This window comes from Vicugna pacos, chromosome 3 (assembly GCF_048564905.1).
Source record: "Vicugna pacos chromosome 3, VicPac4, whole genome shotgun sequence".
Classification (NCBI taxonomy): Eukaryota; Metazoa; Chordata; class Mammalia; order Artiodactyla; family Camelidae; genus Vicugna; species Vicugna pacos.
This window is the reverse complement of record NC_132989.1, coordinates 103,551,842-103,576,340: the sequence shown is the minus strand read 5'-3', so window position 1 is coordinate 103,576,340 and position 24,499 is coordinate 103,551,842. Positions and strand designations below refer to the sequence as shown.

The following is a 24,499-nucleotide window of genomic DNA, read 5'->3' as shown; positions in this document are numbered from 1 at the left end:
TAGGGGTGCCCGCCCAGTCTCAAGTCCACAGGGCGGGGGGCCTCCCTGCAGGATCAGCCAGTGCCAGGGTGAGTGGCTGTGTGGAGGGGAAGGGAGGGGACTTGGCAGGGGTGGGGGGTGGGTAGCAGAGGAGTTTTGCTTGTGAAGGCATAGTGAAGACATTATATATAGATATTTAGGTAGATGTGTTGATAAATGAATCCAAATATATAGATATCGCTAATTCTCAATTCTAAATCCTAAATTTCCTTATTTTAGAATATTCTAGACATCTAACTACTCATAGCTTAAATGTCTAAGTATACCAAAAAATGTCTGGAACTCTTGCAGTTCTGTGACAATATCTGCTTGACATACGTAGAGAAACACAGTAAGAGCGTGCATTTTCATTACATAAACTTTCTTTGATATTTTGTTGAAAATAGAGCAATGAGAATTAACTTAATCATTTCTAATGACCAAAGATTTACAATTTTATTTCACTTATCTGAGTATTTAGAACATGAAAAAGATGACAGAATAATTTCTTTCCACTGGGCTTAAAAAAGTTAGTAAAAGTTAGGAATTTTCTTGTAAATTCTGAGTGTTTTGATAACTATTTTGTCATTTTTTTTCACTTTCAATGAGAGGAATTACATACACATATAAAGTTATATGTGATTTATTATGACATCTGTAGGATCTAGAATATCTTTTGATTTTTATAATAGCTGCTCAAAATATCTGATGAATGAACGAATACATGGATATATAAACTATCTGATAAAATCAACATTTGTCTGATAAAATCAACAACATGTTAATGAGAGTCATTTCCCCACTTCCCCCAGAAAAGAAACTGTGGACATAAAATAAAATATATATTGGGCATTCCTTTGCGAGAGCAAATGTAAGGGAAACTCACCGTCTGAGTAGGTCTTTACAGGTGTAATTTTTAATTTCAGAGTCTCCAAGAAATTAATTATATATTACCTTCATTATCAAACAATATTAGGATATCTCTTTCCAAGGACTGTTTCAGTACTCTAAAAAGTGATTTCTGTACAATATCATTTTTGTTGCCAAAGAAGTCTGCCATTCAATCTCCGTAAAGAGAATTTTTGGAAACCTGGTTTGAATGATGTTAGGGCCCACAGATCCTTTAAATATATAAAAGTTGAATGGCAAATAAAATAAATGACAGAACAAGTTAATGTCAGTTTGAAATTATCTGAATGAGGATAATTAAAAATATTCAAATAAGAATTCAAATTACTGACATCTAATATTAATAAAAATAACTAATGCTGGACATTGTAAAACTAATTTTCAGTCAAATGAATCCTATAGTTTGAATCATAACTAACATGAAATGCTCATAAGATATACCTTCTTCTATCTTTTCCATTTTTTGCTGTTTTTATTTGAATGAATAAACCTTCTAGGATATTGAAGATTTTCTTGTTCTTTATTCAGCATACATGATCAAACTTTTTTTTCCCCTTAAATTTTGTCCTTTTGACAGTCAAATTTCTGGGAGCATGAATCCATTCTTGGAATACAGGAAGTTGACCAAGTTAGGTTTACTATAGTCTGATGTGTCACTTAGCCTTGTAATGTGACTGTAATTTTAATTAGACCACACAAGGTTGTTTTTCTTTCATGATTAGAATACCATGCAAACTAAAATGTCTGTGGTCAGAGGGATGTGTGTCTTTTCAGCCTGGGAGCTGGGGGAAAAAATATCATGCAAGAAGATTGAAAAAATTAATTCTGCATTAAGGATATGTCAGTATTGCCCTTTGACTCACTCCAAAAGCATACCATTTTTGCTAATTGGAAAGCACATAATCTTTGGTATTGTTGACGATATACTCAGCAGGGAATGTGACTTCCTAGTGTAGGCCCAACAAAGTGCTCCATTTATGAATAAATCATGTTTGGATCTTGAGAAAAGAGGCATCAGTTAGTGGCAGTTAGCCTCCCTCAATCTCAGGAACTTCAGATAATTAACCACTGATACTTTTTTTTTTTTTCCATTCTATTGAATCATTCAGTGACAGAAAAACAGACTTTGTTACAAACATACAATACGCAATGGATTTTTGGAAACTTTACATAATCACAATGCTGTATCTTAATGGAATATTCAGCATTATTACTGTCATTACTAGGCATTTCAAAGTCACCATGGGAGGTAAGCATATTTTCCATTAAAAGATTATTTCAGTATGAAATCTGTCTGAACTATTATTGCCCATAAACCTGAATAGCACAAATGTCATACAAAAATAAGAAAACGTTTTATTCTTTCAGATATTATTTTAGTCAATAAGAGCAAAACAAAATTACTGCATTGCTGGGATTTTGGGATATTCAGCATAAGGATGGACATGTTTTAAATTTGCTTATATGGTAAATTTTTAGGCGATCTGTAAATGACTATCACTTTTAATGTGAAGAGTTTTTCACATATCACAGCATAGCAGGACTCACTGGAAAAATAATTCTTCCCTAAATCATTCTAATTTGGTTAGAGCTCTCTATAGTAATTGTGATAACTTTGTTTTCTTACCTGCATTCAGTGTAATTTCGTACCAAGATGTTTGGTCCACGGAGAAACTTTTTCTTCCTAGGGAAAAAAAGAAGCTAGAGACAAGGTAGTTGTAAAAACTGGTTTATTTTTTTTAAAAATAAATACAAAAATATAAATATAAAACATTAGCAGATAGAATTTGATGAAATGAAATTGCACAAACGTTTGTATACCAGGTTGCATATCACACCTACTAACACCACATGTACATTTTTTGTTTAATTTAATGTACAGAACAGGATATACTTTAAAATTTTTCTTCACCTTTTGAAAAGCTTCATTTGCAAGGGCAGGGCGTGTATCTAACAGAAGCGGCTTTTTGTGAGGCTGCTTAAGGGAGAACTATCCTGTTCATGTTTCTGAAATTATCTTTTATTTCCTAAGATGGACAACACTGAATTTCCATAGCTTTGGCTCTTGGAAGTGATTAAATAAAATGTCGTATATATTCCATGAGACATTCTACAGGAAAGAATTAATGTAATTAATGAACAAATTAAAAAGTAAATGGGGAAACAAAATGGTGCTGAGTGGCAGGAAACTTCTCCTGAATATCAAATCTCGTGAAGCGGAGAGGGTGTCGGTAAAGTTAATTCCTCTTGTTTGAGCTGAGCATACATCCCAGGTTAAGAGTCTTTGTCACTTTCCCCGCCACCATACATTTCCGCCAGCTTATTAAACCGAGGGCCCCATTCTCGGAGGTAATCGTAGTTTTGGTCTCCATCAGTGGTGCCTGATTCTAAAGAACTCAAGGATTCCGCGATGGAGTCGTTTCCTTCGTAGGCATACGTTGCGAGAGAGTCGTAGGGAGGCGCGGTGGGATCCAGGTCGTGCTCTTTCAGCCTCTCGTTAATGAAATCCCGGACATCCGTGTTATCCGGCGCTGTAGGCGTCCTCCGCGGTATAAATAAAGTCTCCGGAATGATGTCTCGCCGCAGCTTTTTTTCCTCGATAGCGGCAGGATTCCTCAGGGTGCCGATATCAAAGGCTTGGGTATCCTCCTCGCCACCACCTTCATCGTTATAGCTCACGATGTTGTCTCTGATATCCTCTTTCGACAAGATCAGAGGCTCTTTTTTCCGCTGTCTTTTCAGAGCTGCGAACAGTACTACTATAACTTGAAAAAAGAAAAAAAGATTCATTAGAGGGCCATCTAAAAACACCACATAAATAACAAGTGGAAGTACTCTAAAGGGGTTTAAGTTTTTTAGGTTTTCTGGAACAAGTTGGAATTTAGGATTAATTTTGGACTTCCATAGATTTCCTTTTTGTTATGGCAGGGGGTGAGAGAAGATCGGTAGAGTTTAAGAACACTGATTCTCATTTATTTTTAACGCCGTGTGAAAGTCTTTTCAAATACAGTGACTTACCTATTTTTTTTTAAAGAACTGTTAAAAGATATTTCCGGATTGTACAGACATTATTTATACTTTGCATTAGTGACATAAGATGTATAACAAATAGGCTCAAACTGAATTCAGCTTCAAATGAAACAAGAAGGGCAAAAATATGCCCAAATTTTTACATTCTTGTGCAATATTAAAAAGGCAGCTTTCTTCCCAAGATACAGAGTATTTGTTTCTGTTAAATAGCTTTGCTGATAGAGCTGCATAGATTTTTCTTTTAACTTATGAAGTTACTGGAAGGCCTTAATTACTGAGAGAAAAAAAGACCACATTATTTAGACATTAAGGTTTAGAAATTTATGAGATTTTCCATGGAAATATATATCATTCATGAGGCAAAAAAAAAAAAAATTGCTAAATCACGTGAGTGATCCAAGAGTGAATTCAAATTACTACATTGAATTAACTACAAAAACCACGTATGAATTTCAGCTAGGTGTATCTTTACAGGTGTAGACCCGTAAGTAGAAATGTACACCACTCAGACAGGACATTTCCCTACTTCCATGAGAAGGTATCAATAATAATAATAAAATTATTTTAATAATCATAATAATGAAAATAGCATAAAAGGTAGGAGAAAGTTAAAATCAAATTCCTCCTGGTTCTATTAGTTTCCTAGTCTCATTCACTATCCCCTAACATTTTGGTCATGATCCTTTACAAATGATGATTTGGAGAAACATATGAATTCAGTTAGATAAAGAAAGGAAGGAAAAACATCTTACTAGGTATATGTATGAAGAAATATCTATATTTATTTAGTCTCATTAGAACAGGTATTTAAAAGATAAAGGATTTTTTACTGGTATGGACTAAATGCATCCCCTAAAGATTCATATGTCACAGCCTAGGTAAATTCCCAGTATGAGAGAATACAGAGGTGCAGTCTTTGGGAAGTAGTTAGGTTATGGGGGTGGAACTCTCATGAATGGGATTAGTGCATTTACAAAAGGAGACAGGAGAGAGATGCTTGTTTTCTGCCACGTGAGGATACCAGAGAAGACTGCTGTGTGCGAACTAGGAAGCATGCCCTCACCAAACATGAAATTGGCCTGTGCTTTGCTCTTGGACTTGCCTGTCTCCAGACTATGAGAAATAAATTTCTGTGGTTTAAGTTACCATCCTATGGTATTCTGTTATAGCGGCCTGAACTAAGGCAATTGTATAATTTTGTAAGGTGGTATTAAATTATGTTTTCTCTTTTATTAACTTAGAACTGTAAGACTTATCCTCAAGCTTGTGTGAGAAGGCAAACCAGGGACTTTTTTTTAGTGGGATAAAAAAGAACGCTTTCATCCATTGATAAGTGTTCTTGACCTTCAAAGTGATTAAAAAATAAATAAGCCCTTACCAAGAGAAAGAAAATGTTTATTCTTAAGTTTTTGAGAAAATGTGACCTTTTATTTTGGCTAAATTCATGTATATGTGCAGACAAAGAAACTTGTGACATAAATATTTTAAACCTCAGATTATTTATTATCAACCAAATGATCTTACCCAGTAAAGAAGGTTCTGATAATGAGGACAGTGCAATTTACTAAGATTGGCTTCAAAATCCTAGTTCATTTCACTGCTTCTTGAAATGTCACATACAGTGTTTTTTGATTAGGGTCACAGGAATACTCACAAGATAACACAACTAGAGAATAAACCTTATCTGATTTTTAACTTAAAAGCAGTTGAAAAGCAATTTACTCTGGGTTATAAAATCAAGTATTGTTGTTTTAGGGACGAGCGAACCAGGTAAAGGGTTATTTTAATCTTATTTCAGTGAAGAGTTAAGATAGTGAGTCCATCCAGCTTTAATATGAAAAAAAGTGAAAATAAACTTTAGATTTATTGAAAAACTGCATACAGTGATTAACAGCATGGTGCCTTGCCTTGGCTCAGCACCTCAAAACTGTGTAACTTTGGGAAATGTTTTAGACATCTCTAACGTCTCAGTTTCATTATTTGTAAAAGAAAGGTAACGAGTATCTGATCAGGTAAAATATGTCATTATAAACAACATTCCACAGTTAATTTATCTCTGTCTTAAATTTGGAGTTAGATTTGGGGGAAGTATTTTCACAGCAACGTTTCCTTACGAACGCGGAGAAGCCATCTAGGAAATAGTCCCATTTCCTCTAAAGTTTCTTACCCAGCAGAATAATGATGCAGAGCAGAATGGCGATAAGGGCCCCTGTGCTGAGGCCGGCGGGAAGGAGCAGGGCTTCGGCGCTACAGGACTGCATGTTGCCCTGGCTGTCGCAGGCGCACACTCTGATGGTCAGCGTGCCTGTGCTGCTCTGAATCGGGTAATCGTTGTCTGATATCACCACAGGCAGGAGATAGGTACTTATTTCATGTCTATTGAATCCATTTTTTCTGGTTAAAATTCTGGCAGTATTATCTAAAATAAATTTTAATATATTACAGAGGGCTTGGGAGAGCACCTGTCTCATCCGGATCACCAGGGTTCGACACATAAATAAAGATGTTTATGTAAAATACAAAACTGATATCAATTTCCGTATCAACTGTATACATGGCAATCTAATACAGATAAGATAAATGAGATAGTTTGAGGAATCTAATATACGATTACTTATTTATTAGGTTTTTGATGAATTCTCAGATGTTTTCAAAATGGTGAATTTTTATGAGTGAATCATTTATCAAGACTACAGAGATGTTAGCATATTGTTTTTTGAAGTTTTCAGAAAATGGAAATACTACACATACCAAGAAAAAAATCATAATAAACGTTTTGTATTTACAAATGTATGTGTGCCCACACGAACCCCACATGAATCTAATATTCATGAAGAAAAATGTGGTTGAGTCCCAATACATAAAAAGCAGTGAGGAAGTTACTTAATATTTTTGAACTTTGATTTCCACTCATTAAAATGAATACAATGTGTAATTCAAAGTATTGTTGGAAGACAGCTAATGTGGAGTGCCTAACGGACACACAGAAAGAAGTAGGGACTTAATACAGGCTAGCATCCTACTGCCCACTGTATTGCTACTGATATGTCCTTTATCTGATAATTCACCCAGTATCCTTAAATGCAGGTTGTGGGGTTAATAAAAAAGTTTCTTCTAGTTCAATATAGCAAATATTTAAAAATAATATCAATATACACTTGGATGATAATTTCCTGTTTTGTTTGTCCAATGTGCATATTAGTCTTGTTTAGCCAATGCCATAGGGCTATTAAAAATGCCAGTGTAGGGAAGGGAGTGAGTTAGTCAATTGCTAAATCAAACAGGACAGCCAGAAAGGAAAAAAAAGGAACAATTTTTTTGCAGGTATAGTGGTTGAACACAAAATAATCATTTCCTGAATTATTAGTAAGTTAAATCTCACTACATCAGGTAACTACATAAGCTTGGGAAAGTAACAAAATAGAAGATGTGCATAAGCAAATTTTAAAAATAAAATGTAATCCTGATAATTCTGCAATTTTTACTTTCTTCCAAGAAGTATTAGGATATAATACTCTCTCACACCTATGCTAAAATGAACATTTATATATATGTGAGTATTTTCAGAATCTTCTTGCTTTATATTTTGAAATTTTTTCAATGGTTTCTAATTCTTAACTTTGCCTGCAACAGCTTTGCTATATTAAAGAATCAAAAGAAGTTTTACCCTAAACTAACCATTTCATTTAGATTACTTTATTAAACAGTCAGAAAGTCATCATCTAATAATATTTTTGACCTGTGAGTTAGTGAAAAGTGAGGGAAACTTAATGGGATATGAAGTGTGGTATCACAGAAGCAGATTTATTAAAGAGAGAAAAGAATGATGTAGAATTAAAAACTTTTAGGGTGAAATTATAGATAAATGCAAGGGTGTTTACACAAGAAGAGCAGCTTTAAGGTGACGTTGTCATTGGAATTTCTTTTAAAATTCACCCAATAACATAAAATAGTGAATTTGTGCAGGATTAGATCAAACTTCCATCACACTTCAGTGGTATTCTATTTAATGTACGTTCGGGTTTATATTCATATGGCTTCAGATCTTGCTTTGAGTAACTTAAATAGGATCAGGAACTCTTCTTAATATCAAAATGGCACTATTTATCAAAAAATTAATTATGATCATCTGTGGGTTCGTCACCTGTTGTGGGTTCTGGCCAGCAGAAGTCCCACCGAGACGGAATGAATTACTTAAGACTCTGGGGAAAAGTCCAGAGAGCGAGAGGGAGTCGGGAGCCAACTCCATGAGCCTCTCAAATTTCTCATATTTATTGAGTACAGTTGAAGCAGGAATTTAGGGAAAGACAGGGTGGGATCACAATGAGTACAAAGGCTTTGTTTATTGTTGGTGTTTGGCTCAAGGTCAGAAGACCCTTTTTGGTGAATCATAATTGTGTTGAGCCTTTCAGCTTATCAGGGCGGAATGTATGAGAATCAGCTGCTTGACAAGATTTTCTTGGACTCAGGTGGCTGTGCCTATCTCAGGTTGCCCACTCAAAGGGTCTTACCCGTCATTGGCTAACCAGCCTTCTCACCTCTGAGTCTGCAGCTTTTTATAAGTTGTTTACCATCCAGCCCAAGGCTGTTTTAGGGATAGAAGACTATCTAACAGCAGGCATGCCCAGCATTTATAGCCGAGGGCCTGGGTCATTGCTAAAACCTCAACTATGCAAGCAAGGCGGTTACTAAGCACATCTTCTTCAAGGAGATAAGCGGCTGGGGTCTGTTACAATTTGTTAACCCTATCATGGGCTCCCACAATCATCCTTGAGTTGCTTCCCCAGTAACTGTGAAATGCTGTGATAAGACAACACCATTTTGGGTCTCTATTACTTTTTAAAATTGAGAGGTGGCTTGTTGAAATCCAGGGCTCAGTTTAACAGGAACATAAAACAAGTGAAAATACAATTAAAAAGAGGTACAATATTGTCAATTCAGTACTGAGAATGTCCAATCTAAATTCCATGTTTAGGTTACCAGATTCAGCAAATTAAAATGATGGATGTTGTTTTTCTTAAATTCAGATGTAATTGGGCATTTTGTATTTTATCTACCAACTCTGTTAATTTTTCCAATCACAATTATTTTAGGTGTCCAGAGGGATGGAAATTATTAATTCAGAAGCTCAGATTTGGTAAACAGATGTTACCAACCAATGTTGTCCCTTCAACTGATTTGTGCAAAGTTTCCACAATACCAAATATAGTTGCTCAGTGTAAAACTATCCATTATCTGAAACTACTTTCTGACATCCTGAAAGCCTCCTAGATAGGTACAGGGACCTGACTCTGCCAGCATACATGCGCAGTTAGGAGTTATTTTAAGTATGCCAGTGTAGTTATTAGAGTTATTTTAAGAATAACTATATCTATAGCCGCTCTAAAACAAGTATGTCTTTTAAACAAGAGCTAGATGATACAATTAGTTTTAACATAAATTTATCAAAAAGCTCTAATTACATACTTTTGTTTAGACTAGAATAATTACATGTTTTCCAAAGAATAAAGCTGTTCATTTTTTTAAAAAATAGTAACCATCTTCATATTTTTCCTCAAAAATATGTTTCTGCCTTTTTTAAGAGTGCAAGAGATATGTTTAGTTTTTTTGATCACAGAGATATTATAAAAGTCATCTATTACACAGGAGAATAGTGTTTGCCATTGCAGTTAGGCCTTTGCACTCAGCCCTTTCACAGGTTAATGTGGCAACTTCTCTTTCTTATGCTTCTCTTATTTTGGTGAATCAGCTGCTGCTAAATCTCACAGAAGTTTACACAGGAGTCTCACTGAGTCATTCATTTCCCTATAGGTGTGTCCTACAATTTTGTTATAGGAAATGATTATTCCGAGCCTTTCTAATGTTTGCAATATTCAATCTTTTCATTAGTACTCATATAGAGACTTCATTCATATATTTTATGATTTTAAAATTCAAGAGATTAAACACTATCAATTACTGTAATATCTCATTAAAAATCTAATGAAAACAAAAATTTGTAACACATTTATAAATTAATATATCATGTATATGGTAGTTGTTACCTTGGGGAAAATTTCTGGTTAACGTCACCTTAAATCACAGTGAACACGTTCTAAAATTTACCTTCATTGTCTTGTACTGTGAAGTTTGGATTGACAGCAGCTAAACTGAAGAAAAATTTCTGTCCACCTAAAGGATCATCTTTGTCTACTGCACTTATAGTCTGTATTAGCTGCAGAAGAGAGAAAAATGTATAGTTATCAAACTTCCTTGAGTATAATCTGCTTTATAATATGTAATTTTTAACATCCACTTTGTCTAACATTTTTAAAAAGCAATTGATTTTCTTCCTTGTGCGCGTATCTTTACCTGAGTTATTCCATCTTTTTGTTATTACTTTGATTTTAACGTCTCCCTCACTGTTTATATCTGCTTCTATTTCCCCTAAATATTATCCATTATTTGTATTAAAATAATAAATAATAATGTTGTATTCTTTACAGTTTTATTTAGATATAGCATTTGAACTGAGTAGGTTATTTCATTTAAACATTGACCTGGAAGAGTTACTTAATGTAGGAAAATTTAAAAAATTATTGTAATTAAGGCTTTCCTCCTCATCAAAAGTAAGGTGAAAACTATTCAAAGAATGTAGATTTTATAAACAATATATGTTACTTTATTAAGGAAAGACAAACATCACCTACTTTAACAGTAACTGTTTACTTCATCTGCACTTTCAATCAAATTATGTATTTTTAAGTTCCACATATACATACTATGGGGAATGGTTATTTTATAAGGGTAAATGCTTGGATTTATTTTAGGGTAAGAATATAAGGAGCCTTCTCATAACAAAGTAGAAAATTTAACACCTTATGCTATAATCAGATAACTGCTTTGAACATATTATATAATTAATATTATTCATATATGTAACAAGTATGTATTTTTACATATATATCAATTTCATCTTTAATTTATACATATAATAACATTTTATGTATTTTTGCATATTTCAATTTTCAGGAAGGCTTCAGAAGTTTTAAATATGTGTATCAATACCTATAGAAGTGGTCAAATTTATGCTAACTGAAAGGAATATATTTTTACTGTATTAACTCAATATTGTGTTGATACTTGATGGAAATATTTGTTACTGGTGTTGATTTAAAAAGGGATTTTTAAGCTTGAAAAATAATGTAAAATAATTCAAAAAATAAGAAATTATTTTAACTATTCTATATTAAGTTTTCCTATAGGTGTCTTATAAAAATAAAAAATGTGGTAAAATTGAGGTACTCCCTAATCATTTATTTCAAAGTGATACAAGAAATATAATTGGACCAAAGATAAACGCTGATTGTCTAGAAGTAATTAGCAAAAAAAGATTCAAAACTTTAAATCATTTAAAATACATATTTAAAAATATAGCATAACTGCTTTATGAAATTTTTAGTACTGACTTAAGATTAAATAGAACCAAGAATTTATGGCTAATGGCATATCCAGTCAATAAAAAAACCAAAGGATGGTAAATATATGAAGGAATTAAAGAGAAAAATGTTAAAATAATTTTAGCCAATACCCTTGGGAAGGTATCTATTCAGTTACAAAAATATTTCTTAACTGACTTTTGTTTGTGGAGCAGTCTCAAGGATTTTATTTTCAAATAGCAACTTACAGAATAAGTTGAAGAGGGGAAAATGACATAAAGGAAACAACATATCAAGAAAGACAGTAGGCTAATGGAAATTCTTATGTTCCTATATGTAAAGATTAATATGTTAACTCTCACATACAGATGCATAAAAATGATAGAAATGTAAGAGTAGAGCTAATGGTCTTTTAAAATAAAAACTACAATTTTCCTAATAAATTTACATTTGCAGCTGTGATTACAAATTACAATTCCAGTTCATTTTTATGGACCAGAATAACACAATTCAGAGAACAAAATGACCCACATCTTTACATATCTCTATAAGAAATTATAAAGGTTTACATAAAAATTCTCAATTAAAATGTGCTATTTTAATGAAAGACGGTAGCATTGTATATGGTCGCAATATGTCAGTGACCCATTAGTATATTTTCATTAAATATTATAATGGGAATAAGTAAAATTCATTTAATAATACAGACAAAATAGAATCACATGCTGTAAATCAATATCATATCACAACATATTTTTATGACCAGAAGACTTTTTTTATGCAGATGGAGGCACTTCCTTTACAAGATAGATTTTTTTCTTTGAGACATAACTTAACTTGGCTTTTAGCATCCAACTTCTCTATATCCAGCAGTCACCTTTCAATATAGCCTTCCTTTCCATTTCCAGTCAGACATTAAAAACTCACATTTTGTTTTGGCATATGTACCATAAAAAGTTGCAATTCCACTGAGAAATTGGCAACAAAAAGGAGATAAAACTCTCTTTTCTGTATAAGCACTCACTATTTTATTTCTACTGGAAACAAATTCATTTTGACTCACTTCAAATAAAAGAGGTTCCACAATTAGGGAAATAAAAATACAGGTGATGTCCAGTATTCATTCTGAGCATATGAAAATGAGACAGACAAGTCATTTATATTTTATCTCCTCAGCAATTACGTAATTGGTTTGTATTTTCACAAGGCAGTTTTAATATAATCTTAAATCAGCTTGAGAGGTGTTTCAGTGATCGTATTACAAGGGAGTGTGAGATGAAGAAAGGAGTTTAAGATATTTAGTTAGAAAAATAGCCACTAAGTTTTAATGTTGCAGCTTTTTCAGTGAAAAGACTCGTAGTTTATGCTGATGAAAAAATTCCCTTTGTTCTGGTAAAAAGTACTCTTTTTAGTTGTTAGGAAAGTAACTAAACACCATTCTATGGAAAACATGTAATGAGATCTGGGGAGTTAATAAGGGCTTGGAGCTTGGATACTATCGATGGGTAAACATAAGCTGCACTTCTCCCTGGGGAGACTCCCTGGGAGATGTCCTGTGAGACTGAAATGCTATTGCCTTCTCACAGAAATTAAAAATATTTATTAAAACATATTTTATTGAAGGAGTAAGGCATGTATAAGGGGAATTGGAAGAAAAGAGAAACAGCCAGTCCTCTCTTCTCTCCTTTCCCAAGGTCCCCTGACTCTCTATGAGATGGAAAAGATGGGAGTCGAGTTGCCCAGTTCAGGCACAAGAAAGGACTATTAATGTCACATCAGTTGTATGTTTCCCCAGGAAAAGTCTTCTATCCTTAGGCCAGGGAATAGACATGAAAGGAGGAGGGGGCAGCAATTAACTTTACTTCTGTCTCATTGCATCCACACGCCAAATGAATGGAATTATGTTCCACGTTGCTCTAAGTGCTACTCTTAAAGAGAACTTAATTCAGAGGAGTACTACTCTATCAACAACGAAAGCACACCCAGAAGTACCCCCAAATCTCCCACTTCCCTAGAAGGAGGGAAGACAACAGTTAAATTAATTTCAAGAAAGGCTCAGTGAAGGGGTGCTTTATTAAATAACCACTTGGCTTTTGCCAGCTAGGATGTCATAACCTAGAATTCCATTACTGAGTATACAACAATTTAGTTCAAGCAAACATTTTTTCAACCTGTGAGACCAAAAGGACATCTAACAAACTGGTCTTACTAAAACTAACGACTATGGGAGGCTGTTACACTTACAGCCAATTAGAAGAAAATTATTAGTCATGTTCTTCCTGTCAAGTTTGTCAAAACAGGCTTACCACTTTTTAAATTAAAATCATCTTTGATTTTATAATGTTCCCTCAGTATACCAACTTGTTTTTAATAGTTCAAAAAGTATAAAATTACTGAACCAGATAGAGGCTGAAAAAAGAAGAAAAAAAGCATAAGGAAAATAAACGCAATCCCTTATTTTGTATATTTTGAATACATTTGGAAATCAATATTTATAAGGACTCAAAAGCTCTGAAAAGATATCTCTTGAAAATCAAATAGAATAACCACAGAGGAAGCAATGTATGCAGCAGTTGCCAAATGGATAATTTATCTTGTAGAGAAAAGGCTTCAGCTTATATCATGCTGAGCCTGCCAGGCAGAGGACTATTTGGAATGCTATTTTTAGGGCACACCGTTTCATTAAGAAGTAGGTCGGAAGTAGCTAAGTCATTTAAACATTCCAAATTAAACATTTCCATAACATTTTCAAATAAAAAAAATGAATCCAATTGCAGCAATTCTACCATTTCAAACAATAGACAGGCTATTGAATTCCTATTAGAATCTTCTGAAGGGAGAAGTTGAGTTCTTCCACAGTGTAATTTGCATAAAAATGTAACAATGACATTGATGTTTATAAAGAGCATCAAATGATGTCAAAACACAATACAGTTTCGTGATGGCTTCTCTTTCTCTAATAAAACACATTTGGTTCCCAATTATTATTTATAACATGCAGCTTCCTTCTGTGAAGACAGCACTCAAATCAATTAAGAGCATTTCTTTCAGCCATACAGGCTGGAGCTTTTCAAACAACAAAATGAGTCCACTGAGGAAGGACTCAAAGAGTTATAAACAAAGCTGGTGTAGGAAGAATGTTTTAAAGGATGAAAACTAAGTCATTAAGCACTTTATGTGTTGCCATAATGATGAAAAGCAAATACAAGTCTTAGGCGTGAACTCTGCGGTCTTGCTTCAAAATCGTATTTGCATACGTTGGGATATTGATGGGATATTTGCTGATCCCCAGTATTTGTCTCTGTTTTCCCCATTTTCATTTCCCATCTCTCAAGCACTTACTAATATTTATGTAATGGCACAGCAGGGTCTATTTTTCCTTTTGTTCGAAAGTTGAAAAAGTTGTTTCTTCTTATACCTTAACTTTCATGGCTACGGTAAAATTTCATATTTACATTAGAGCTTTACGAAGGACATATGAAATGTGCTATACTGTTATTTCAAACGTTTTCAACCCTAAAAACATCAGGCTTTGGTCCTGATGGTCTGTTTTTAATTATATTAATTTTTAATATAATTGCTGGGACTTTATATGAACAATTTTATTTCTTTACTCATTCCTCTCAAGATGGGGGCAAAAATTAACGTGCCTGTTAAAATCTTCTTACCCTTTAAAATCCTTTGAGTACTTACCTGTCCTGGTCTGGCATTTTCACACACAAAAGTGTCATAGAACACAGCAAATTGTGGGGCATTATCATTAACATCCAAAATTCTCACAAAAACAGCCACCCGAGTCATCTCTTTGGGATTGTCTAGAAAAGGGAAAGGAAAAATGTGTTTATGAAAATCATTCGTAAACCAGATTTAATTTATATAAGCAACTTGTGGATATTAAGTGCTCACATACAAATAAGCATCACATTCATTCTACTAACTTAATGAGCAAATGCAATAAAGAGAATTACTGCAGAGCCTAATTAAACAGCCATGAATTCAGTTATTACTGGGCTCAAGAGTACTAATAATATTTTGAAAAATAATTTTAAAAGAACAATCCACTGTAGTGGGGTTCATACTATACTTGAGTCCTTACTCCCCAAATATATAAAATAAGAACATATTTACTAAATCTTTATCATATGTCATAATATTACTTAATTTATAACTTTTTTTTTTGGATAGAGTAGTTTTAAATAAATTAGTAACTTGCCCAAGGTCATCTCCTAAATCATAGTTGTTGAATTACAATGTACCCTTCTGACTACTACTTTTATCACTAAAATGTGTTTCAACAGTTATTCTCAATTCTCCTTTTGGAAATTTTAATATATAACTACTAATTTTACAAATTGGATGGAAATTAACAATGAAATACAAGATTTAAAATATCTCATTAATATAATTATTACTGGTACCATTTCAACAATCCAGGCTCAATTTTGTTAGCAAAATTAGCTTAAGAGTAACATGTAGTATAATAATCACGATTTTATTTTGTTAAAAATCAAAAGCATCAAAGTTTCCACATATAAATATGCATTTAAAAATTGTTTTGATTTGTAAATGGAACTTTAAAATATAAATGTCTATTTAGCCTAGCTTTGGGTAACAACCTCATATTAGTCATAATTGTATTATCTCTGCCATGGATTTTTCTAGGCATGTGTACTGATATCTGAGACTGTTTTGGCATCTTAAATTCAGGTTATAGTCATCAGCCTTAGTGAGATTAACATCTCAGTCTCTGGATATGTTTCACCTTCTGTGTGAACTCTGACAAAGTCAAGCTGAAGATCACTATAAAAAGAGAAAGGTGATAATTAGCTAAAAACAAAGCAAAACAAACAAACAAAAAATAGCACATGAGCTGAGGGACAGTAGCAATCTTATTAAATGGCCTCTACCAACATGGGTTATGAGTAATATTTACCCTTGGGAAATTTATCTAACTTTCCAATTTTATCTAAATACTTTTCAGATACAGTGTTAAAAAATATTGTCAGGTACAAATAGAGAGCATCACTACTCAAAAAAAAATTTACTTCTCCTCTTTTTCTTCCATGTAATTATAAGGTTACTAAAATAATGAAATCAGCACTTTTTAAAAATAGCATGTAAGTACTGATTACTTGGCAGGGACGTTTACAAGGCTGAAATAATATGAAAGAAGGCAGACAGAATTCTAAATCCACTTGAAGTGTATTTACCTTTCCTTCCTCTCTTCAAGGGAAACTTTAAAACCCATTCCCTCTTTAACATTCTTGTTCAGTCTTTCTTCGGTCTTCTTAACCCATATGCATTCAGTTCTCAGGTCTTATTTCATACTTGCTAATCTACTGCTGCATATTGTTCACCTCTTAGTGTGTTAGGTGCTTAGAGTTTACACCCTGGAGTCAAAGAGAGCTGCTTTGATTCCCACCATTCATTCATCATGTGACTTTGGCCAGTTTACATACTCTCTCTAATGCCTTGATTTTACTCCATATGAATCAAAATCAAATTTCTAATCTTATAAATGATTTGAAAAATTACGTGAGCTAATGCGTGAAAACTTCTTATCAAAGTATCAGTTCTTTGGTAAACACCAGCTACCAACACATGTTGACTTTTATTATTAAGAGGATCTTACTATCCCTGTTACATCGTCTTCATCTCCTTATCTTACTTAAGACCTTATGCTACCTTTCTCCACACAAAGCATCTACATAATAAAAACATGCTAACTAGCTTTCCTACAATTCATGTGGGTCTCAAGAGGAGAATATTTGGGAAAAAATGGAGAGAAGAGAAAAAAGAGAAAAATGCTAGTCTGTTATTTTCCTACATCCCCCACTCCTAAACCATTTACTAACACCCAGAGGCATAGTGTTCACCTACAAGTCAATCTTCAACTACCCAAAGTTACATGTTGCTACGTATAAGAGAAGGGTGGTCTGAGTCTTCCATATTTTCTAGAATGTGCTCTTTAACCTACTTTTATAGTTAGTGGACATGAGCAAAACGTTTTCTTTCAGTATAAAGCCTTGACATAAAAATAGCTCTTTTATTTTATTCACCTTAACTATGCCACAGAAACCAAGAAGGACAGAAATTTTCATATCTAAAAAATTGCATCGTCAGTCCCTTCCCTAACACAATGTGCAGATTCTCCAGCCTCTTTACACATAACTCAAAGCTCTTCAAATCAAAAGCTAAATCCACAGGGATAACACGCTTTGTAAAGCATCAGGCCTGGAGTCACCTTTTCAAAAAACAGTGCTTACACTAATCTTTTTACTGGCAAATGCGGAGGCTTGTGTATAAATAAAAATAGGAAGCACTCCAAGGAAGCAACATACTGAAAAGTAGCCAGCACACATTTACCACCTGAGCCTCTCAGTCAACCAACAAGCTCCATGGTAGCAAGAATGTGTGAGCAATAAAGGGTCTCAGAATGTGTCCTAAGGTATAAAACCATGCCATGTATTCACAGCCTCTTCTATACCTTCAAGAAGAAGAAAACTTCAGTCATTATCCAGAAATCCCAGGCTTCAGAGAGAGAGATCTTTTGTTCCTGGTTAGGGCAAGAATTTCCACCAATGAGGAAGCAGGTTTAGAAAAAGGAGACCTTCAGTCATCAGCTTTGCTCTCCTGTTCTCAGAAGGGACTTCAGGGATCATAGTTTAATTTTCAGATGTGGGTATAGGAACTCATTGGTTTCTACAACACTGTGTTTTACCATCCCTCATTGTGATCTTAATTTTAGATTTTATATTCTTCACATGACATTTAAAAATATTTTTTAAAGAAGAAAAAGAGGACTTATTCCATGGTACAGTGCCCTAAACGGTTGCCTGGAGCAGGGGTCCTTGCAGTATGAGGGACTACTGCTATAGGATGTAGAATTGAACTGTTGGACGCAGGGTCTGGAAACACACTGGTAAGAAGTACATTTATAGGTCATTCTGTTCTGCTTTGGGCTTGGTGTCTGACATACTTACCATAAACCTAGTGTTTAAAATCTAGTAAAAACAATTCTTTATACGCTGTTTCCCTCTAACCCTCATTCCATTTAATAATCGGCACAGCATAATGGACCCCTGACTGTTTGTGGTTTGGCAGGTAGGCATTTCCAGCAGTTACTCCATAGATTGATTTTATTTAAGGGCAGAAAGTAGGTTTAGTTCTTAAAAAGAAGAACATAATTGACTTAGCTTTTTACGGAATTGTAATTACTTCGACTAGCTTTAGAAGTTAAATTTCTCAAAGTATCTGAAATGGAAAATGCAGTTCCTAGCTCACTGGGCTTGAATAAGGATCTTGAATCAGCCAGAGAGCACACACAACCGTGATTCTAGAATAATCAGACTGGATCCTGTCAGGCACAACTAAACACTGATATGGAGACTGATACAGAAATAAAAGCTTTCCTTAAGAAACACTCTAAAAAAAAAAAAAAAACACCCTTCAGTTCACCCTAAGAGGCACAGCCATTTTTATCTCACTAAAGAAAAAGTGGATCATTTAGATGGTAGGACTAATCTTTATTTTGAGGCGTTAAGGTCATTGCTGATGATCTGTCTAGCCTAATTTTATCCTTCTGAGGTGCTTGGTAATTCAGTCCCAAAGCTCTGCCTTCCAAATCTTGGAATGGTTACTTCAAATAGCTTGACCTTGATACGTGTTTGTGGATTCAGCTTAGTTTTTCAGATCTGAAATGTGTAGGCTTAGTTTTTCACCGTGATTCAGACCCTAATTAGTGTTTCTTTTTAAGACAGTTAAAAAGTTCTTCTATTCCATGCACGTATCACAATACAGGGATCTGAAACCATCAACAGGTTAGAGTGTGTGGGCAGGGCTGGCTTCAGAGGCACGGGCTGTTGAACAGGGCCTCACACTTAGAAAGGCCCCACTCACCCTTGTTTTAACACTCTGCTGTTGCTATGTTAAATTCCTTAATCATGTTTTAACAAGAGACCTCACACTTTCATTTTATAACAGGCTCTAAAAATTATATAGCCAGCCCTGTGTATGGGCAAGAACTTTTGCAATTAGAGACAGATATGATTTTGAATACTGGCTGTGTCTATTACTAGTTGGATGAAATTTTGTAAATTAGGTATAGAATTTAGTATTGGATCTACAAACAGAATGACTAGTTTCAAATCCCAGTTTTACCATTCTGGCATTGTGACTTTGGACAAGTTACTGAAACCTCTGGAGTCTTATTTCCTTCTCTGTTAAAAAGGTCAATAAAAGTATTAGGAGTGAAAATTAATTTAAAATTCTTAGAATAATACCTGGCACAGAGTGCTAAATGTTAGCTGTTGTTACCAATACCTTTGTTTCTTCACCTATAAAAAGGAAGTAATAATATCTATGTGTTTGTTGTTAATTCGGGGACTCCCAGCATTTTAGCATAGAATTTAATTCATAGTGTCCATACAATAAATTTAATACATTTCCCTTTCTCCCAAAGAGAATATTTTTAGTTCCCAACTCTAGATCATTTTTATTAGTTAGTATTAAATGTAGACTTGTGGATGACTATAGCTATTTCTCAGTATATATAGAAACTATTTAAAAAATTATAGGTGTTGAGAGGCCTTTTAAAACCTTAGATTGAAATTACAATTCATGTGTGCAATGAGAAGGAATTATTCTTAATATAAAATGAAACCTAAAAATATGCTCAATATTATATACATAAAATTCATCTTACTGATTTCAGCAGCTATAACAGTAAGATTGTGCCACTGAGATAGTTCACGGTCAAGTGGCTTTGATGTATAAAGGGATCCATTTCCAGAATGTATGTTAAAGATCCTGTCAAGGTCAGTGTGGCGATCCAAGGAAAATCTGAACACGAGGGCAGAGAAAAATACATGCAGTATTATTGATGGTTTATAGGAGAAAACAGTGAAATGCAAAGACACACATAGAGTGATAAATAATAATTTCAGGAAAGTACGTAGTACTGAACTGGAATGCAGAATGTGTCATCAATTTATCACACACACACACACACGCTGACCCTCCCCCACCCCCACCCCGAAACCTCTTTCCAAGACCTGAATTGACCATTGTTCTGCATTGAAATGCTGGTCTACTGAATCCTTGCATTATCGAATCATTATCTATTGCCACATTCAACTGACCTTCATGTATTTTTTCCAAAAAAAGAGTTGGAAATACAAGTTTTACATCACCAACTAACTTTGCCTAGTGATTGAGACTTCTAAAGGATTATTACAAAGATCAAATGCATAAGATCATCAGCAGAAGTAAAGTCTTCTAGTAAGAATATTGGAGATAACATTAGTTTCCTCAAAAGTGTAGATCATCAATTGATGACTGTGTTTAGTCGCTTCAAAGTACAGTACACAGGTAGCTTCATTTTCTTACCCATGTGTATCATTATAAAATGTATACATTTTAACTAGATATATTTTAAAAATAGAAAAGTTTGGCATAAGAGTTTTTATATATCTGTAGCAAATGAAGTCTTAGTACATGTATTAAAAAAACAAGTATTCTGCAAACTAATTAATGGCATTGTGCTGGGTGTCATTCTAAAATTTAACAACAGGTTTATCAATCAGGATGATGTAGTTGGGATAAATCTTATTATTTGGGGGATTGTCAGCCAAGGTTTAAAAGAACTGTACCCCTCACTGGTGGTTCCTGTCACTTCACAATCCTAGTGGTTTACAAATGTTTTAGAATTTTTGAGTTAGCAAGCATCTTTAATGTTCCCTATTAAAAAATTTAAAAAAAAGAGCAAAATAAAGATGACAAAACCAGGAATATTATTCAGGTATGTCATATATTTTCTTAAGAGACAACTGTTATTTATTTTAAGGAAAAATATATGAAATAGCATTTTTAAATTGCATTTTGTGAATAATACTACAAAATAATTTTGAAAATGCCATAAAGCTTTTTTTCTTTTAGTGTTCCAAACGTGTATAATATTTCCAAAAATCGATTGAAATTTATGATCTTTATATTGGGTTTTGAATAAATTGCATTAGAAGAATAATTTAACATTTCAATAGTTAATGTGATTTTATTTTTGAGGACTGCTTATTTTAGACTTCTATTTTAAATCAGTTCTAAATAGAACAGACCAGTCATTTACAAATTTCCTTAATAAACCCCAGACATCTCTATTAACACAATAGGAATTTAGTTTTGTATTCAAACTACCTGTTTTAGCCATTCACAAATTACACAAAACTTTGTATCTCTGTATCTGGAATAATTCATAAATTATATCCCAGGTTGACAAAATTATTTTACTAGTGAAAGATCCAACATAAATTTTACCTCCTCCTTGGAGTGTTCCATGATTATCTGAAGTAGAAGCTATTTGTCCCCTTCCATCCTAAGGTCCCTTGTACCACTCATCTCTGTCATTTATCACATTGTATTCACAATTCATTTCATCTCACATCTCAAACAGGAAATCAAACATGAAAATGGCAAGCATCATACTTAAAATCTAGTAGGTACTCAACGAATATTATTTTTCATACTAAATCTTCTTCCCTAGCAGACTGAGAACTCCTTGAGAAACATGTTAATAATGATGTGGTGACCCACAAATATTCGTTGAATGGAAGAAAGTATGACTGACCTCTTTGGCATTTTGGCAAATGATGGTGTACTTATTTCTATAGAAATATGACAGGAAGTTGCAGTATGTAAATCAATATAAAGCATCATTGTCTTAGCCAAATCCATTTTATGTCTGTGTTGTTTTTTTCTTGTACTTCAGTTTAAAAAATAATGATAAAACTTAGAGGATTATGTGAAATTACCTTGAAGATACAGAGACATCCTGATTCTTTTTCAAACATGATATAATTACAGTTGACCCTTGAACAACATGGGTTTGAATTTCGTGGGTCTACTTATAAGTGAATTTTTTCAATAAATATTGAGTGAAAAATATTGCCTTGCTGTATCAGTTAACAAAGGATGCTGCGGCCATCATGTCATCAGTCACTACCACAGCCCCCGAAGGTGAGCAGGAGGGAACTCAGGATGAAGACAAACAGGCAGCCCTGCCTCTGCCACCACCCGCAGCGGTGCACCCTGAGGGAACTCAGGATGGGAAAAGAACAGGGTGCGGGACCTACATATTTAGGTGCATATCAGAGGAATGATTTCAATGACAGACTTTTGCATCTTCCCGTACATAGAAAAATGCTAAATTCCTTAACTTGAGACACCTGGTTTTCTTTAATTAACAGTAATCTTTTGATGTTCTGACTACCTGGTCTTTGTTGTAAAACTCATATATATCCTGGCTCCTCCCCTGCCTCTTCAGAGCAGTCTCTCAGAGCTATCTGAAAAGTTGTTATCTTGGGCTCAAGTCCTCAGAAGTGTCCACCAAATAAAATATAACTCTCAACGTTGAGGTTGTGCATTTTCTTCAGTTGACAAGATAAACTACAGTATATATTCGTTGAATAAATAAATCTGAAGTTGAATGCTTGGATGAAGAATTGTGGACACAGAGGGCCAACTATGAGGTTATATTCAGAGTTTCAACTGCTTTGGTGGGGGAGATTTGTGCCCTTAATCCCCAAGTTGTTCAAGAGTCTACTGCTATATGTTCCAGTTCTCTTCTGGTAAATTATATTATTACCTAAGATTTTCATTTTTAAATCAGTTCCAGAATACATATTTTAGGTAAACCTCTCTGATTATTGCATTAGCAGCCACAGTATATGACATAAACAGTTTATAACATGACCAGTATTATCCAATTATCCATCCCTAAATACGTTGCTTTAGTAAAGCTACTTTATTCCTTTGATAATATATATACATTTTTTGATCTGTGTGTTCTATCAAGATTAACACTCAGTAATATTCATTTCCATTTTCTACATCAAGTTAGCATAAATTTAAATATGCAACAAGAATCATGGTGTAGACTCTGTCATTAATAAGCAATGATGTTATTAATTCTGTTGCATTTAGTGCACGCAGTGGATTCTTTTCTCCTGGTCTCCAGGACTTGCATCCTGATGAAATATTTTACTTTTTGTTTCAAAAATTCACAGATACATTTTGATGTATAACAACCATCAGTCTATAAAAAGATGCAAAATTGATTTCATTGTATGGAAAAATATCTTTTATACTGTCACTTAATAATGTCACTAGATTTAAACTGAACTTAAAAAATATATTGTATTTGATTTTTAAAAGGCCATTTTAAACCAGGAATACATGCCAAGGGAGTGCTTGGTAAGTATTTAATGTGGAAAATTAAGCACGTATATTGGTTATTTAAAAGCTTCAAAGGAAAAATTCCAAGGAATGCAGCAATTCCACTGAAGATAAATGTGGTGGAGAAGAGGCATTTATGGGGAAGTCATGCTGGCAGATGGGAGCTGTACTTGAGTGCCATATGCAGGTTTTGGCTGCCAGTATGTAACCTCATGCTGTATGTGAAGATAAGAAATATTTAGGTAAAATAATATAAATCAAATAGCAATTTATATATACATGTATATATATAATATGACTCCACTTGAAGATCTGATAGAACCTACAGAAATTTTAACTTTAATTTGAGTTAGTCACATGGCCCATAAAATTAGAGGTTTCTGACATTCCACTGCAGCAGAGTTAGGAGTGTGTACTTGGAAATTGTACAACCACTTGAACTCCTACTTGACTGGCCAACATAGAAAAAAAGAAGCAAAATCAGCTTGCTGAAGATGAAGGAAACAAATGAAATCCAAAACACACGACGGACTAATGGTCTAAGGCAGTCATTTTGATGGTGAATATTACTTATAGATATCTGTACTTTTTTAAAATGAGAGAACAAAGGTCAATGAAGACTTTGACCCTTTCTCATTTGTATATGTTTTTCCCATTTCATATATTTTTAATTGCCATAAGAAAACAAAGCAAAAAAAAAGTTGAAATCACTCTGATCTTGTTGGAATGTTCTAAATTTTTTGATATAGCCCAAACAACAAAGTCCCCTTTTGATGATAGGAGTATAGAAGAGTTTCTATAATCATAACTACATTGTAACATAGTTATGATTTTTTTTTGACTGTTAAAACCTCTCTCAACCTCACATATTATTTAAGAACCTGAAAGCACAAATA

At 33.8% G+C, this 24,499-nt stretch overlaps 1 protein-coding gene across 3 annotated transcripts in view; it reads right to left on the bottom strand.

Annotated features, from left to right (window-relative positions):
• Nucleotides 1–3,201: 3,201 nt before the first annotated feature.
• LOC102532653 (cadherin-10) overlaps nt 3,202–24,499 on the bottom strand; it is a 104,706-nt gene continuing 83,408 nt past the window's right edge. The window contains exons 7-11 of one of the 3 annotated variants that reach the window (XM_072951277.1): nt 20,080–20,216; nt 15,049–15,190; nt 10,063–10,163; nt 6,125–6,376; nt 3,202–3,692 (exon numbers count right to left, since the gene is read on the bottom strand). In XM_072951277.1, coding sequence (XP_072807378.1) covers nt 3,202–3,692; nt 6,125–6,376; nt 10,063–10,163; nt 15,049–15,190; nt 20,080–20,216 — 1,123 coding nt within the window. Of the gene's footprint in view, nt 3,693–6,124; nt 6,377–10,062; nt 10,172–15,048; nt 15,191–20,079; nt 20,217–24,499 lie in introns of all 3 variants that reach the window. The other 2 variants (XM_015235438.3, XM_072951266.1) reach the window with 2 other exon arrangements.